Genomic DNA, 18,252 nt, shown 5'->3' on the forward strand with positions numbered 1-18,252 from the left:
GGGCGCTCTGCTGGCGGCCGCCCCGCGTCCCCCTCGCCTCGTGGCACCGGCTCCCTCCGCCCGACCCCCGCCGCCGCCATGTCTGCCGCCGCCGCCGCGGCCGTCCGGGGGCTGGCGCTGGCCGCGCTGCTGGTGCTGAGCCCGGCGAGGGCGGCCCGGCAGGCGCGGAGGCCCAACGTGGTGCTCATCCTCACCGACGACCAGGACGTCTGCCTGGGCGGCATGGTAACCCCGCCGCCCCCCCCCCCCCCCCCCCTTCCACACACACACACCCCCCGCGCAGCCCGCCGGGGGCCGCCCGTGAGGGGAGCGGGAGGCCTCGCCCTCGCCGAGGGGGTGCCCGCCGCCCGCCGGTGTCGCTCGCGTAGCCCGGCTGCGGGCCGGGGAGGCCGGGGGGGAGGGCAGGGCGTGAGGCGCGGGTCGCGGCGGCCGCGGCCTGGGGCGAGAGGCGGGACGGGCTGTCGCCCCGCGGCCTCGGGGCGCGTCGCGGCGGGCGTCCGCGGGCGAGCGGAGCTTCTCTGGGGAGCCGCCGAGGCGGCTGCGGGGCTGGGGCTTCTCCGGCGCGGCCTCTGCGGCCGCAGGTAGTCCCTGGAAGGTCGCCGGTTCCTCCGCTGCGCCGGGCCGGCGCGGGTCAGCGCTGCGGTGGCGGGAGGCCCTGGCCGAAGGCCGCCCCGGCTTGCCCGGGCGGTGCCGAAAACCGTGGCGGTGGGCCTGCCGTCAGGAGGTGGTAGGGCTGCTTCGGCCCCCCAGCTTCGCCTGGCGCCCTTAGGCGTTCAGCCGATTTCCTTTTGGTACCTTTCTTCCAGACCCCCCTGAAGAAGACTAACGCTCTCATTGCGCAGATGGGAGTAACCTTCGTAAACGCGGTGAGTGTTCGCGTTAACGCTCGGAACCCCCGAGGTGCGCGCGTTTGTGTAGTTGTGTCTCGGGTCGTCTAAGGTCTCAGAACTGGTGGCAGTTTTATGAAGTCTGTACGTAGGTGTGTAGGTTTTTCAAATTCAATCTCTAACTACTTTGGGGTCTCAAAATGAACGTAGCTTAAGGTCACATTCAGAATCTGGGAGGGCAGGTTTCACTTCCTAAAAGTACTTGTGCTGACTTCCGTTAGCTGTGAAGAAAAACTGAGCAATCTGAGTATTTTTATTACAAACTGAGAAGCATTAGAAGAAGCTGCTTACAACTGTCAGCTTCGTGCATGCTGAAAACCCACTTTACTCTTTACCTTCTAATGTATTGCCACGGCTAAAATAATGGAGCGAATTAACTGGCAAACAGTATTTTAACAGGTGCTTGCAACTGTATAAAAACCACATCTAATGCAGGGGAGGGTGAAGGGCATACGCTGCAGAAACTTATAACTGGTTTCATGTGCACCTTTCACTAGTGAAAATACTTGGGATGTAATTCTGTGTGTCCCTAAAGAAGTATGCTTTAATGCTGATGAATGCTTTAATCAACCTGTTAGCTGATATTTTGAAACTATAAATTTTGAGGAAAAATTGTTTTACGTCAGTCTTGTATCTCTTCACCCTGTCTTTCCAGTACGTTCCCAGTGCGCTTTGCTGTCCCAGTCGAGCTAGCATTTTAACAGGAAAATATCCACATAATCATCATGTTGTCAATAACACTCTGGAAGGAAACTGTAGCAGCAAGTTGTGGCAGAAGATTCAAGAACCATACACCTTCCCAGCGCTGCTCAAAACTATGTGTGGTTATCAAACGTTCTTTGCTGGGAAGTATTTGAATGAGGTATTTTGTGCTTATTTTTTTACTGTGATGCAGTTCATTTGCATTAGTCTGTTCTTCTAAAACATTCAGTGATTTTTTTTATTTGCAGCTGATGGCGGGTCCCCAAAATGTTTAAAATGGTGTTACTTGGGTGAACAATTGTCTTTGCTGAGATGGGATAAATATGATGCAAAGTCCAAATCTTTAACTTAACTTGGTTAAAATCAGGTTCTGTAGGTGTCTGAATGCTTTCAAAAGTTAATTTTGAAAGGATGATGGAATCCAAAGGCTTTTTTAGTATGTTCAGGTGCATTAATTTTTAGAAATGATGATTTTAATGACTGGGGGAAATGGATAGACGATTGGCATGTAGTACTGAAGAACACGGTCAAGCCAGTGCCAGACCAGGCACGATGTTAGAATAATGTTAAAGAAAAAAATCAATTTGTTTCAATATTCCTGACTGATATATTCCCTTGAATCAGAGGACTATTTTCTTCTTAGCAGTTAATATGGTATTTTAAATACTAAATGACCGCTGAGGCAAATGTATTGGGAGAACAGATATTATTGGAGCTCTTTACAGAGGTTACCCAACACTTTATTATTGGGTCACTTATACGTGTGTGTGTGTGTCGTGGTTTAACCCCAGCCAGCAACTAAGCACCATGCAGCTGCTCACTCTCTCCCCCTGCCACCCAGTGGGATGGAGGAGAAAATCGGGAAAAGAAGTAAAGTTTGTGGATTGAGATAAGAACGGTTTAATAGAACAGAAAAGAAGGAACTAATAATGATAATGATAACAGTAGTAAAATGACAACAGTAATAATAAAAGGATTGGAATGTACAAATGATGTGCAGTGCAATTGCTCACCACCCGCTGACCAACACCCGGCTAGTCCCCGAGCAGCGATCCCCCGCCCCCACTCCCCAGTTCCTATACTAGATGGGACATCCCATGGTATGGAATACCCCGTTGGCCAGTTTGGGTCAGGTGCCCTGGCCGTGTCCTGTGCCAACTTCTTGTGCCCCTCCAGCTTTCTCGCTGGCTGGGCTTGAGAAGCTGAAAAATCCTTGACTTTAGTCTGAACACTACTTAGCAACAACTGTTGCTAACATCAGTGTTATCAACATTCTTCTCATACTGAACACAAAACATAGCACTGTACCAGCTACTGGGAAGATAATTAACTCTATCCCAGCTGAAACCAGGACAATGTGCTTTTGCTTTTTTCTGTTTTTAACTAAGCTGTGGTTTGTAGTAGTTTGTTTATGGTAAGACGTAAAGCTCAGTGCTGAAAGCTCTAAGATCAGGTGTTCCTCTTGTGTGATGAAATCGTATTTGGAGCTAGATGAGTTACAGGGTCCTTAACAGCATTATTTTCCTTGTGTCTCTTGGTGGAAAATGTTGGTGGTATAATAGAATAATGGAATATGAATTTTTGTAGCCAGGCACAAATTTGTTTCTGCTGATGTTACTGAGGCAGCTAGGGGAAGGGAAATTTACCTAGCTTCCTCTGAGCATCCCTTGACTCAGCATAGTCTCCTGTCCCTGCAGTTAGGCGAGCCATGTAGATGGGAGAGGGCAGCCCTGAGAAAACCCGTTGTGTTGTTCTGAGTCATGCTCTGTTTTGAGTTTGGCACTGATTCAGCAGCTACTTTCCTTTTTTTGCTGGCTTAAAGGCTAGTTGTTGTAGATTATTTGACACTGAGGTGACAAGAGGCTAGCATTGCTTGAAGTTCATACCCCCTTCTGGGGGAGGATGATGGAAGCTGTTGGTCTGTACGAAATTTTCTTTAGTGTCTTGTGAACTGTTATCACTAAAGCCTAAGAGTGTCTTGTCACGTGTGTGTTTTGATTCCCCCTCATTACATGATAAGGTACTGTATGTTCTCCAGGATCTCTGCATATTTTCGTGTGTGGAGTAGAACAGGGAATAAGATTTAAATTTTGTTGATGAATGCCAAGCTTTTGGTTACTGTCTTTATAGTTATTTAACCCTGGTTTCTTTAACAGGCTATATATGTGTTTTTCTATGCATATATATTTGTTTTTTTCCGTTCTGAAATTGAATTTGGCTTAATGTGGTTTCTGACTAGTGTTGAACAAAGCACATGAATATGAAACATAATTTCTAGCTTTTGTTCATCATAATTGAAACTGAGTCACGGTCTGTCTTTTTTCAGTATGGAGCAGAGGATGCAGGAGGAGTAGGTCATGTCCCTCCTGGATGGAGTTTTTGGTATGCTTTGGTATGTGACCATTCTTTTTTTTGAATACTTAATTTCGGTTGCTTTGTAGTCCAACTCGTGTTCTAACTTTGCTGGTCATGAAAGAGCAGGCAAAGAGCATCTAACAACTTAATGCAAATTTTCTTCCATTTTTTCCTCTATTACACATCAGATCCTTGACTTTCACAAAGGCTACTCCTGGGGAAGACCCTGATTTGTAAAGCCAAAACAGTGTGAGATAGCACTGAAATAAGTTTTGTTGTTTGAGACCAGTTCTGAGAATTCTTGCGGTGTCCTTATGACAAATACTTATAACCTGTTTGGCAGATGCTTGTTGGCAGCTCATTTTGATTATTTCAAGTAACCAATGTACATGTTGCTTTGTATAAATATGCATGTGACTTTTCTTTTTCGCAGGAAAAGAATTCAAAGTACTACAACTATACTCTTTCAGTAAATGGCAAAGCACGAAGGCATGGTGAGAACTACAGTGTAGATTATCTGACAGATGTACTGGTAAGAAATTTTGCAACACCTGGGTTACAGAAGCTGCTTATGACCAGATAATGCTTCATGCTGGGGGCTCGGGGAAGGGTGGGGATGATAATTTGTTCAGCTGTCTTAGTTCGTAAATACATGATTGTGCTGTCATGATGGTGGGTGGGCATTAATCAGCAGAGCGAGATTCTGGGTATATTTAGAAATGACAAGTTTGTGTGTATGAGCTGTGGAGAGGAAAGGGATTCCAACTGCCCGTTTGCTAGCCAGTAGCTCACCGAGAGGTTAATACTGGCTGCTACGGTGCATGAGGAACATGATGCAGGTAGACAATAACTTAAATTACTTCACAGAAGGATGTGTTTCATTACAATACACAACTTCTGTAACAGATTAACTGGGCCAAGATTTCAGTGGGAAGTTAAATATAACTTTACACCGTGTTTTGTTTGTTAGATATTATGATGCATTAGTGTCTTGTAATCTCTAACTACATCAAACTGATAACTTGGAAATATCAAAGGCTAATCAGTCCTTCACATTGTGAGAGGGCAATATATGCACTGTGCAAAATGTGTAGCTGACCAGGGGAGTTTTTAGCCTCTTTGCCCTCTTAAGGTAAAGAGAGGTAACAAAGATATCAAATATTAGCTCTCTTGAGGACCTGTTTAGCAAATAGTTTTAGCTTGGAGGTTTGGGGGGATGGGGAAGGGGAGTGTTCTCCACGCTCACCAAGCTGGAGTCTTAATTTGACATGCTGTTACAGTGTATGAGTTGGTAGCGCTGGGAGCTCATGTGCAGCACTTGGGAAAATTCTTCTCCGGGAAGTCTCCTCGTGCAGTCAGTCTGCACTCTGCCACTGAGACCCTAATGAGTTTCGTTCCAGTGGGTTCTTGAACATTGTCAGCTGCTTACTAGGAACAGAAATGATTGATGTTTCTCAGGGTACTGAACAGCTGTCTGATTAAATTTAGATTTACACCATCTAAAGCTAGATTGGAATTGATAAGCCAGAAGTGAAACTGTCCTATTACTGGCATTGTACTGGTCTTTGCTGATCCTTCAGTAGCTTGTAAGCACTTTGACCAACAGGTCATTGCTGCATAAACCTCTTATTTGCGGTGTGTTTACCTATTGATACAGCAGTGTATTCTGATTTTCAGTGTGTTGCATTCTACCTTCTGCCTATAGTTACCAAATATGTATTCAGCATTTCAGAGCTAGTGTTTGAGTTTCATTTGCTCGATGGGCAGTGCACAGGAGTAAATTGCTTATGCAGAGTTCCTGTGTTGCTTGATGTGATGCACAAACTTTCTTGTCCTGACTAAGGACATCTGGGTACTTTTAAGTCTGGTATTAAGAATCGGAACACCTGGATCTGTCTGCTGCAGTCCTGACATGTTGCAGTTTAAGCTCCTAACAAAATCTAAGTTGACTACCTCTGTGAATTTGCCTACATCATGCTTGTTTCTGAACCAGGTTTTTGAACTCCACACTGTTCTTATCCTCTCTTAACTCCGTTGTCATGCAACTGAAGTCCAGCCCTACTTGCTTAGATGTACGAGTTAAGAGGAAGGAAGAGGAGGGAATTCCTGATGTATTCTTTCTTCTAGAGAAAGAAAAGGATATCCAAAATGGGGTATACTAATCGGACAGGAAAGGAAAATATTGCGAGATTTGAATAGCGGAGCACTCATCTGCGAGTAATACCTTTGAAGCTTTAATTTCAAAGGCTGACCAAGGGAAGGCCAAAACGGAACTCACAATCTCCTCTAACTTGCTACTTGAAATTGTGTATAGGCTGAAATGAAAATGAAAGTGGAGTGAGTGAGTGAGTGGAGTTTGGCACTGTCCTTCACTAGAGCTTCTGGCTTCGCCAGCAGAAATGTGGCACCCCTTATAAACTAGGAGCTTGCTACAGAATGAACATATGCTATAAACAGTGGGGCTGAAAAATATTTTCAGAGCTATTGCTATCTCTGAAGACAAGTGAGACTGCTAAACTGACATCTGTCAGGCAGGAGAGATGGCATCTGAGAGCCTCAGAAAGACTCAGACTGTGTTAAAGAAAGCTCCAATTTTACTTTATGAAAACCGAGTTTAGGTGGATTTTGTTGATATTTGGAATAGGCACAAACTTTTGGTGAGCTTTCCAGGTCTAAACGCAAAGGTCTCAAGTAGAAACCTGTTCAGAGATGTGGGACAAATGATTTGTTTAACGTGAACACTTGAGATTTTTTTTATCATGAGCTGCTGTTCTGGACACTTGGAGATGAACAAGCAATAGGTTTCTGAAATAGTTTAAATGTTCCCAGTACTACTGAGCTCTAAAGTTATGCATGTCTAGTTTGGATCTTTCAAATACTTGCTGTTTTCCTTTGGAGGTATGACTTTTCTTCTCCAATGAAACTGTTCACAGGCCAACATGTCATTGGACTTCTTGGAGTATAAATCTAATTTTGAACCTTTCTTTATGATGATCTCAACCCCAGCACCACACTCCCCTTGGACAGCTGCTCCACAGTATAAGAAGAGCTTTCAGAATGTCAGTGCACCAAGGAACAGCAATTTTAATATTCATGGAAAGGTAAGCTAACTAGCAAGAACTGACTAGCTTGTGAGAGCTGTAGGCAATGACCCCGACCTGCATGTTAAGTTTAAACAGTGAGAAGAATAGGCTAGTACCATGACTAGTGGTTATTTAGTTATGTTAATCAGCCTTTCAGGGTAAGATATGTTTGTTGTGACTTTGAGATATTTGCATACAAATATCTTTTAAACAAAAAAAGTAGTGGCAAAAGTGATAAGGCAGTACAATGGAATTATCATTGATAAATGGAAAAATGTTAATTCTGTGTCCAATTTCCAGACTGTTCTGAAGCTCTTAAAATGTTCTTTCATTGCTCTCAGTATGTTCAGGAGAACACAGAGGCAGTGTGTGACACAAAGGCTCGGGTGAAGAATGACGAGAGCCCTGTCTTCCTGAGCACATCTGCTCGGGTGGGTGGGTGGTCCGTTCCTTGAGCTCGTGGCCAAGCTGCCCCTAGGTGACCAGCATATCAGACTAACCAGAGGACTTTGTGGAATCATGAACCACAGGGCCCAGGGTCACTAAGGACTTTGAGAACTTGCCTTTCATTTGTTGAAATAACCTGTAACCAGAATTGCGGAGCCTAGTGTTACAAACTCACAGACATCCTTGTGACAGGGCGGTACCTTCCACTGCTGGTAAACTTGGCCAAATATGGTCTAGCTCAGACTAATCTGCTGCGACTTACTTTGCCAATAAGTGAAAGTGAAAGTCACAAACAGTTAATCTGGTGAAATACTTGACTTAGAAAAGTCTTGTGGTTTTGATTCAATTAGTTTAAAATACAGACCTCACTAACGTCACCTAAATGCCTGTCTGGAGCCCAGTGATACCTCTTCTAAGGTCATTGTGACTCATGTAGTACAGGGTGAAACTTGTTTTTAGCTGAGGATTGTAGCTTGTAAAATGACCATGTGCTTATCAGCGTGATATAAAAACATGAATGAAAGGGGAGAAAAGGGCTGCAGGCAGTAGCAAACGCTTTAGCCCAACCTGTTAAGTTTCAAACTAGGGAGTGGTAATCAGGCTGGGGTTTTTTTTCCTCCATGAAAGGATCCCTAACTTCGTCTCAGAGTCCATTACTGTAATAAATGAATGCTTTTAAAATAGTGAGCCAGAAATAACTTGACCAGCAAAGTCAGCAGCTAGCCAAAAAAATACAGTGTGGGAGCTCCCTTATGTGGAGCAGAAGCAAAAGCTCTGCATGTGCCTACGTAACACAAAGCAAAATGACAGACTTACTTAATGTTTGGTAGTTAATATTTGTGGATATAGCAGTTTTGCTAGGTTTCACAATAGGAACAGACTAGCATTACTCTTCTTTCCTAGACACAATAGCTACAATCATTAACAGTGTGTGTTTCTTTAATTGGCAGTGTTGTCGTCTTGAAGCCTAACTCTTCTTTGAGCTTCACTTTTTTCTAGGGCAAGTGCAGTTCCTGCAATAGCAATAAACATGTACGTAGGCTCAGACCCTCAAGTCATTGATGTTGTAACGCTTGCTAGACAGTCTTTCATTGTACAGTCTTGATTCCTAAATTAATGTTGCCTAGCTTCCTTATACAGTATGTGGGCAAGGGGTACTGGAAGGAGCCATCTAGGCAGAATCTCTGCATGAAAAATAGGAGTTAAGCTGTTGTCAGGCTCTGTCCAGTGATGCGCACTTCAACTTCTGCTTAGGATCCTCAGCTATGAGCTATATCAAATGATGGGTAGCTCTCTGGTTTCCCAAGCAGGACTATTGGTAGCCCAGACGAGTGGTTTATCTAAGCTGTTCTGAGAGAGAAGCTGATACGTGTTGGGTGTTTCTCTTGCATGCACTGTTTTTCCTGCAACATGAGAGCACAGCTGTGTTCAGATTCTGCTGGCAAGACATGGTATGGTGTCTCAAGCTCTCCCAAAATTTCTTTGAGAATGGGACATAGGGAGGCAGCAGGATTGGTGGACAACTTTGTATGTAACCAGTGAAAGAGACTTGACAGAGACTGACTGGGAAGCAGATTTGAGGACTCTGAGTCAGTGTGAACTTTATTGAAATCCACAGAGGCGTTTAGGTGCTGCGTGAAGTTTTTGAAACTTCAGAGAAAGGTAGGAAGAACAAAATCCTCCAGGAAGGAGGAGGATTCTGCTGCATGAGGTGACTTATCCACCTGAGTTAACCAGCGTGGTTGTGTTTTATGGAGGAGGGCCTCTCCTAAGCCCACCTCTTGTGAAAGGTGGCTGGTGCACAGGTGACATTGCGAGCTCCTTTGTTCTCTGAAGAACGGCTGCTGAGCTGGGGATGGGGTTTGTGAAGTCTTTCCTTACTTTATCCTCTCTCAACCAACACACAAGTCCTAGATGTTTGGTCTTGATGATGCTGTGTTTTCTTGCTGAGATAGACTTAGTGTCTCTCCAGAGAATTGTTTTACAACTACTGTAGAAGAGAGATCTGAATACAACTGAATTAAAATAAACTGGACGTGGTATTCAGTCTCCATGCCCAAAATCTTCCCTTCAGTTGGCAAGAACAGAAAACAGGGGAACTGAATAATTGCAGGAGATACGAGTCACTTCACTGTGAGTCCCTAAAGCCTGAGCCCGTTCAGAGTCATTCGCTTGTGACAGGAGGCAACTTGCCCAATGAGAGGCTCTATGGAGAGGAGTGACCAAGTAAATACAGGCTCAAGCTCAGGGCAATGAGTGGGTCATCTCTGACGTACTAAATGAAAAAGTATAAAGCTGCACTGACGTGACTTTCTTCTCCCACTAATACTAACCTTCAGGTTGCTCACAGCAGACCTTCCTATGTATTTGTACAGCAGCTGACCCACTTCAGGCTGGTGCTTCAGGATGTGGAAGTATCACTTTTCGTATGAGTTAGATCACCTCCGTTACTTCGGAGGGGTGGGTGAGGGGAGAGAGGGAGGGGCTGTTTCTGAAAGTGGGGATGCAGCTAGAAGAATCAATAACACTTCAGCTAAAGAAATGCTCTTGTTCTGGAGTCAAAAAATCCCAATAAAACAGTGATGTTTCTGCTCCCCTCAGTAGTCTCCAGCCCTGAGTTTATTTATACGCTACCAAGAACCTGGTAGTGGCACCGTTACAGATCTTTGTCCTTACCTGTCCATAAATTAGGTTGTCCTAATTGCTTTTGATGCAGGAGTTTCTCTCCACCTCTCTGCCTGTGTTAGGATGCTCACCAGTCTTAGTCCCAAAAGAACCTCACTTTGACAACCAAGACCAATCTTACAATGCTGCTCCATCCTTCAGATTTTTTTCATCAGACTTGTCTCGTGCTATCAGACTTTTATCTGTGAGAGCCTTCCCTAGCTCCTTTCACAGATTTGTTCCCTGAACTGCTTTGAAAAGATCTACAGCTATTTTCTTCTTGCCAAGAGCTGAGCATAATGGAACTGTAATATATTCTGCTTTTGCAACTTAGATTTTACATGAACCAAGAGGGAAAACTGGAGTCAGGTCAGTTTGATAGCATTGCCTGGCTGTTTCACAGGAATCATGTGGATGTTTTACCCTAACCAATGTTTCTGTTTTAATTGGTCTAAGAAAGGTTTAAAAGCTGGTACTTCTCTCCTACGCTAATCTTTTTTGTCTTTTTTTTTTTTTCTTTAGAACAAGCACTGGTTAATTCGACAAGCAAAGACTCCAATGACTAACTCTTCAATACAGTTTCTTGATGATGCTTATAGAAAGCGGTAAGAATTTTTTCGTTGCTTAAGATTTCTACTCAGAACTTTTATTGTTTTTTTTAAAAAAAGAAAAGGTATATTTTTTTAAAAGAGTTGTAATAAATCTGACAGTAGATGTCAAACTACCTGTAGTAGTTCTCTGGCATCTGTCTCAGCAGATGTGACTTTCTGTTTACTTTCTGCAAAGAAACTTGTCATTGACTTCAGAAATATTTTGCTCCCAAATGCTGCCATCATTTGTCATAAAAAAGACCGACCACGTTCGGTGTCTCTACTGCTTCTCTTTCTGTGCACAACAGGTTTTCATAAAAAGTGGCCTTACCTTCTACTTCACTTGAATTCCAGATTCTTACATGATGTACATCAAATGCCATTGCTTTATCTGCCAGCTAATCTGATTTATTAACCTTGATGCTCAGTCTGTGGTCTTTTTACATGGGAATACCTGACTGGCCAAGGCAGGTGCTTGATTTGTTTTTGTAAAAGGGGATGTGGGGAGTAATGTGAAAGTACAGCTTGTTCCCTCTTTTTAATAGAAAGGAAGAGTATTTGCTTACGCTGTAGGTGTATTTTCTTTAAAAGCTCTGAAAAAAAAAGTAGCTTAACTTTAAGTGGTAAACCCTGTTCTGAGCGGTGATCAGGCATTAGCTTGTCACTTTGGAGATGGAAAACCAAGGTTTTTTCAGGCTTTGGCTTTATAAAACATGAAGGTAAAATTATGCAACAAAATCTTTCATTTAAGCCTGGAGATGACAGGATCCAGGAACTGAATAACTGTAGTTAATTCAGCATAATACTAGTCTGTGGAGGCTTGTAACTGACTTATCAGAAGCAGTCACTTGTCTCAATGGCAAACGCTGTGACAAAGGAAAGAATAACTGTTCAAGGCTTTAGATACACTGGAATAATGGACCCTGGTATTACATGAGTAATACAAAATAGCTGATGTAGTTTTCAAGCAGAAAGGATCCCACATAGACAATTAAATTCATGGCAGTCTTGTATTTTAATATTAAAAAGTACATATGAAGAACTAATAGCAAGTGACCTTGCAGGAGATGACTCTGACTCTTTCCCACTGTGTTGCTTCAAAGTTGGTCTTGACTGTCTCCAGATAAGAATTAATCAGCATTTTGACGTCTTTCTCAGACACTACAGAATAAAATCAACAAGAACTGAAGACAAACAGTCTACTTCTATCTTAAATTGCAGCCTCAAAAAGTACAGTGTAGTAATCTATGAAGTTTGTTTTCAGAATTTGCAAGCAAAATAATCCACTTACAGTGCATACACTGTTGACTTGAAGCAGAATATGAATACCCTACCTGCAGTCAGAATTATTCTAAATTTTTCATACTCTAATATGAATTACTTTGGTTTTGTGCAGGTGGCAAACTCTGCTGTCAGTAGATGATCTGATAGAGAAACTAGTGAAGAAACTGGAACTGAATGGAGAATTGGACAACACGTACATCTTTTACACATCAGACAATGGCTTCCACACTGGTAAAATTTTCACTGCTTCCTGGATCTTCTACAAATGTTCAGTAATCGCATAACTTTTCACCCTCATGACTGCTCCAGAAAATGGGAACAGCAACTGTGGAAAACTGTAGACATAAGAAGTACTGATTTGAGTTGCAAAACAACCTGGAGTTGCAGAGTGGGGTGTTTGGGGATTTTATTGTTTGGTTGGGTTTTGTTTGGTTGTGGTTTTTAGCACTAATCTCTACTGCTGTATACTGATACATGTAAAATCAGGACAGAAATGGAGAACAGTCTCTGTGTTCTGTAGGAAGAGCTGCCATGAAAGAGTTAACTAGTAAAATTCCGTCAAAGACCTGTCTATCATATTGTACAACTGAAAATTCAGTATCTAAGCTGTTAAACTTTGTAAGGTATGGCTTATACTTTGAAGTTGTCTGTTCCTATCCTGCACTTTGTTAATGTAGTTCAGGTTAAGGAACCCTTCTGACTTCTTAAAAAATTGGCTGCTGGAAATTAGGTAACGCAAGACTCTTTAAAATGTAAAAGAAGAAACCATTTAACTTTTTGCCTTTTCTATTGTATAGGCCAGTTTTCTTTGCCAATAGACAAACGGCAGCTGTATGAGTTTGATATCAAAGTTCCATTGCTAGTTCGAGGACCAGGGATAAAACCAAATCAGACAAACAAGGTAAGAAGGAAGTGAAATCAAAGTATGGATTTACTTTTAATGTTGTCTCACAGTTATCAACTTTAGGTAATAATTTATCCTCCTGCATATATATGTATCAATGAAATGAAATATATGGAGTGGTAGAAAGTGCAAAGACCTCATTCTAAAAAGCTGTGTGCTCTTGCTTGCTTGAATCAGTAAATTTAAGTAATGGCAGGCTACAAAAGTAAACAAAGTCTGAAGCTCACTTTCCAAAGACCCTACCGTTGCTTTTGAATGTTGCAGGGTCCATTAGCCTATAGAGATGAAATTAAGTAGTGTTTAGGTGTACCTAAAATTACAAGTACTTAAAATACAGAAGTCTCATTATTACATGTTAGGTTCTGGTCTTCTGAAGTAAGTTTTCCTCACCCTGCAGATGCTTGTTGCAAATATTGACTTGGGTCCCACTATTCTGGATATCGCAGGGTATGACTTGAACAAGACCCAGATGGATGGGATGTCACTATTGCCGCTGTTGGTAAGTAGACACACAGGGACAGTAACTGGTAGTTCTTGCAGGGGTTATGCTTCAAAGTGAATACTACTTCCTTCGATAGAGTAGGTCGACTCATAACCCAGATTTGTCCCTTGATGTCATTTTCACATGAGATGTTCATAGCTTAGTGAAAAAAGTAGGCATCTTGTTTAAATGCAGGTGTATTTTCATAAGCCCTACAACTTTGTGGTCATTTTATAATGGAAAGTTATGTCATCCTTTGGCTAATCCTGCCATTTGTAATAATTCCTGTTTTGAAGGCTGTATGTTGTTTCCACCTTGTATCCTCCCTCCCTTTTTCCTTAGAATTTCTCAGCATAGACATAGGAGGAGAGCAGACTGTTCTTACTTAAATCTTTGGCTTGCCTCAATGGTCAGTAGAACTAGCATTTCCTTCTAAACTCTGGAAAAATACCTGTGGTTTTATAGAGTGAACCTGACCTTTCCAATAAGTGACAGAAGCCTATTTAAATAAAGCTGCTTGCAGTTGATCCTTTTAGTTTTAATTAAATTCAGTCTATAAATTGAAGGCAGCTTACTTGGATGTAGGAGATCATCCAGATTTAAAACAGTGCTTTGCTTTTAAAACCTGGTATCCAAACCTTAAGCTGTTCTTCAGACAGAAGCAGGTAAAAGGCATCTAGTTTAAACTCTGGAATCAAAACTGTGAAACTCATTGTTTTGCTGTATATGGCTGTGATGGTGCTATATATTAATTTAAACTTGCCTCTCCCTCTGTCTTTTAAAATGCAGCTACAAATAGAGCAGCTTAAAACTTTGTTGCTTTTTAAAGCTGTTTATCTTTTCTTATGCCAAGGGTATCTTTTTCCATCTGTTGCAGTAGTTCGATATAAACCAAAGAGAAACAGCCTTGTTACAGGGATCTTGTCTGTAATATGGTAGTATCTGGCCACGGGGCTCCTATTTGGTAGTATTGCATGATTCTTTATAAATTGAAGATAGTACTTTAAACCCTCACAAGAAGGTGTACTAATATTTTTGGAGTTGGATCCTTGTCTTCCAGTTACACAAGACATTCTAACCTAAGGCTAAATACTATTTTAAGACTGACTCAGACTAGGGACCACAACTCAAACGGCCTTGTGAGCAGTGGGCAGCGTTAGTGTTACACCAGGCATAGAGAGTTCCTTCTGTTTTGCAGTGCAGTGGATACTCAGTCACGTTAACCTCTTGTCCTAGACAGGAGACAAAAATGTGACATGGAGATCGGACTTCTTGGTGGAGTACCAAGGAGAAGGATACAATGGCAGTGATCCTACCTGTCCTGGCCTAGGACCTGGAGTCACGGTAAGCAAGACCAAGATCTGTTAATATTAGAAAACAGCTGCTGAATTAAACCTGTTTGCTGTATGGACTAGCCTGGTTCTGTAAGTAAGCTCCCAGTGTCTTGGTAAGTAGGAGCTAGCTCTTTATGTCCGTGCAGCATTTAAGAATCGGAGAGAGACATCCAGCCATGCAGAACTGATGTGTCCATATGATTGTACAGAAAACAGTCACCCTTTCAGCAGGAATCTGTAGGGCCTCAGGGCTGGAGAAATACGCAGGAAGGTGTGGGCTTGTCAAAGCGGGTGGCAGCGACATCACGTTCTTTCTAAACTTCTAATGAACTCGTTGCACAATTCTTACCTGTGACTTATTTAAATCACTAGTTACTTCCTGAATCAAAGAAGGTTTGCTTTAAGTAAAGCATCCCATTGGTGGTGTCTTTAGTAGAGTGTGTTGTGCTGTTTTCTTCAATGTATGTACACTAGCTTCCCAAAGTGCACTTAATCATGGTGAGTTGCGTAACACTTTCTCAAATTCAGACGAGCCAAGTTTTTGCTTAAAATCCCCAGTGGAGACTTGCATGTGTTAGACCAAGATCCTGGTGTTCATCAGTTAACTGTAGTTGGCTTGAGGTGGTACAGTCTCTAGGAGAAGGATAGCTTGTTCATCCTTTTTTCCTGCTCTGAGTTTTTGTTCACTGCTCACTCCACAGCACTGCTTCCCAGACTGTGTCTGTGAAGATTCCTATAACAACACATATGCTTGTGTAAGGACACTGTCAACTTCCTGGGATCTGCAGTACTGTGAATTTGATGACCGGGAGGTAAGTCTCTGTCTGACTAGCAGATGTCACAACCGTGTGAGTGACTGTCTGCACTCTTATCTGCTTTCAAGGTTTCCATAAAGTACTCTGAAAAGCAGACTAGCATTGCTCGCAGGATAAACAGTGAAGTATTTATCTGCTGGTGAGAATGTTTGACCAAAACTCTGGTGGTGTTCTGGGAAGAAAAAAAACCAAAAGGGGTGGGTGGGGAGTGAGGAAGGGACAATAGCCTGAACTATGATTATCACCTTCATTATTGCCCAACAGCCTCATGGGGAGCTGTGCTGGGGCTGGGCTCAGTTCTCTGTCCTACCCTAATTCCATGTGGCAGAGTCCTTCTGTATGACAAATGTTTTCTGTTATGCTGTACCTCTGCTCTTCTTATGTTCAGCTGCAAGTCTTTTCCTTGGGAAGAAGTGAAATCCCAGGCTAATTATTTCTCTTCTATGGCTCAATTGTTTGCCTGGCAAAAGAAGTATTTAAGTTATGATAAGGTTGAGACCTTTTTCACAGTTGTAAGTTGTTTGGGTATAAGGGACATAAAGTCCCCCCTTCAGAAACTGTTCAAATCTCATTAGCGGAGCACCTGCTGTATGCACAAAAAACCTGGTGTATTACAGGGCTGATCTTTACTTGTGCCCCTTTGCACGCAGTTGCTCCAAACAGTGTGGTGGGTTTGAGGCAATTGGGTCACAAATATAATAAACTGTTTTGTCAGCAGATGGGCAATAAATGCATATACAGCAGGTATCCCCAGTTATTGTGCCACCACACAAAACACTTCCTGACAGTCTACAGTGAACCAGTTAAACCAGGGGAGTAAATCCCACAAGATGGTTTTTTGCAGTAAGATAGAAAGAAAGACTGTATAGGAGACCAAGATGCTGATTAGCAGACCCTGCCCTCCATTTCTTACTTTCTGACAATTTATGATGAAGTGAAGTGAGTGTTGCAGCTTTCTTTGTGAAAGTAGACTCCGAAGTTGATCTGATAATACACTTCATGTCACTTCCCCCCCCCCCCCCGTAAGAAGGTATGGCTGTGGCATTTTTGGGTCACTCAGCTTACCTGGGTCAGCTAAATTAAGGCTAACAGTATTGGGAAGATGAAGCAATGTGGCTTTTAAGACCTTGCAGTGAACCTTACAAGAAAGCTTGCAACCGAAGTCTGTCTGGATACATCTTTATCTATGTTAGACACAACCCAGCCAGTTTTAATCAACATCATCTGCAATCAGGCCTCCTACTCTAGCACAGACAAAACCTCAGCTGAATTCTTGAGATATGTTTGACTCCTATTTGTCCCATGGAATGGTTTAGAGATTTAATGTACCAGAAACAAATCTGCCCTAAAATCCTCCAGACAAACTTTCTCAAAGCATGCACACACAGAAAAAGCTTTCTTGTATTGGGGTTATAGCATACTTGTATTCAGCAGATTTTGTACATGTAGTCAAGACACCTGTCTGAGATTGACAGCTGGAGGTACCTGATGAACATATAACAGTGCTATGATGCTCATGGAATTGTGTATTTTGAGATGCATTAATAAAAAGACAGCCAGCTTAGCCATGGCCTCTTGCTGTGGTCTTACAGTCCTAAGATGGGCTCTGTTTATCTGTTAGAAAAAACACTGCAGCGTAGCAGGTAAGCACTTTAGGTGGAAGTAAAAACTTTTCCAATAATACTGTACTATCACAAAACTTTAGCTTTACCTACATGCTGTCCTGTCTTTGACCACTTAGCCACATGGCAAAATGTAGTGTCTGTGTGGGAATGCTGCAGTGTAGTTGAAAGTAACATTTGAGACTATATGCTGCCATAAAGTGTTCTTCACAAATAATCCCATTAAATGTTAATCAGCATTTAGGACTTAATACAGTGCAGGAACTTTCTTCTACAGGTGTTTGTGGAAGTGTATAACTTGACTGCAGATCCACACCAGATCAATAACATTGCTAAAACAATTGATCAAGAAATTCTAGAAAAGATGAACTATCGATTAATGATGCTGCAGTCCTGTTCAGGAGCAACTTGCCGTACACCAGGTGTCTTCGATCCTGGGTAAACACTGAATCAATTAATTATTATAATACTTTTAAATGTTACTATGTATTTTTAAAATTAAGCTTTTATAGAGGGTATTTATGATGGAATGTGATATTACTGACATACATACTGTTGTTTAATAGAGATGCTTTCTTGATGCTTCTATTTTTTCATGTTTAATCTCTATTTTAATTTAACCTACCAAATATAACTTGATGGTATTAATACTACTACTACAATCTTGTCAGTCACTGTTGACTTAGAATAGCTGAAGCTTACAGCTGTGCTGAGTAGTCAGAGACAAGGGACCTCAGCTTTGCCTGCAAATAAGGAAAAGCACTGCATGTTTCTGTAGGCAGGCATTTTCCAAAGACTTGCTCCGATTGTTCCTGGAGATGCTGTTAGCAAAGAACATTTCCTGCGAGACCTAAGCTGTATGGGTTAGTCAGCTGTTGCAAGCAAATAGGACTTCTTACCTCAAAATTCAGTTGGTAATCATTTGGACCGAAGCTTTTTTAACAGCTATGTAAAATGTCTTTACAGTTGTGCTACATAAGTTTGTAATTTGAGGCAGCAAAGCTTTCTGTTAGAATGCATCTCCTGAATGCTTAATGTTATACATGCCAATATGCTGTTGGTATGTCATGGCTAGTATTTCTTT

The 18,252-nt window shown here is 42.2% G+C and overlaps 2 protein-coding genes across 2 annotated transcripts in view; one reads left to right on the plus strand and one right to left on the minus strand.

The window, feature by feature from the left end:
* GNS (glucosamine (N-acetyl)-6-sulfatase) overlaps positions 1–18,252 on the plus strand; it is a 19,544-nt gene continuing 1,292 nt past the window's right edge. Inside the window, exons 1-13 of the mRNA XM_052774327.1 lie at positions 1–225; positions 807–866; positions 1,543–1,749; positions 3,916–3,981; positions 4,378–4,476; positions 6,878–7,045; positions 10,661–10,743; positions 12,125–12,243; positions 12,810–12,913; positions 13,314–13,415; positions 14,634–14,741; positions 15,433–15,543; positions 17,446–17,606. Coding sequence (XP_052630287.1) covers positions 79–225; positions 807–866; positions 1,543–1,749; positions 3,916–3,981; positions 4,378–4,476; positions 6,878–7,045; positions 10,661–10,743; positions 12,125–12,243; positions 12,810–12,913; positions 13,314–13,415; positions 14,634–14,741; positions 15,433–15,543; positions 17,446–17,606 — 1,535 coding nt within the window. The 5' untranslated portion in view covers positions 1–78. The remainder of the gene's footprint in view (positions 226–806; positions 867–1,542; positions 1,750–3,915; positions 3,982–4,377; positions 4,477–6,877; positions 7,046–10,660; positions 10,744–12,124; positions 12,244–12,809; positions 12,914–13,313; positions 13,416–14,633; positions 14,742–15,432; positions 15,544–17,445; positions 17,607–18,252) is intronic.
* The window catches only part of LOC128135410 (adipocyte plasma membrane-associated protein-like), a 22,874-nt gene continuing 15,571 nt past the window's right edge, over positions 10,950–18,252 (minus strand). The window contains exon 12 of the mRNA XM_052774330.1: positions 10,950–11,889. Within this exon, the coding sequence (XP_052630290.1) occupies positions 11,771–11,889 (119 nt within the window). The 3' untranslated portion in view covers positions 10,950–11,770. The remainder of the gene's footprint in view (positions 11,890–18,252) is intronic.

The sequence above is a fragment of the Harpia harpyja genome, chromosome 23, assembly GCF_026419915.1.
Source record: "Harpia harpyja isolate bHarHar1 chromosome 23, bHarHar1 primary haplotype, whole genome shotgun sequence".
NCBI classification, from domain to species: Eukaryota; Metazoa; Chordata; class Aves; order Accipitriformes; family Accipitridae; genus Harpia; species Harpia harpyja.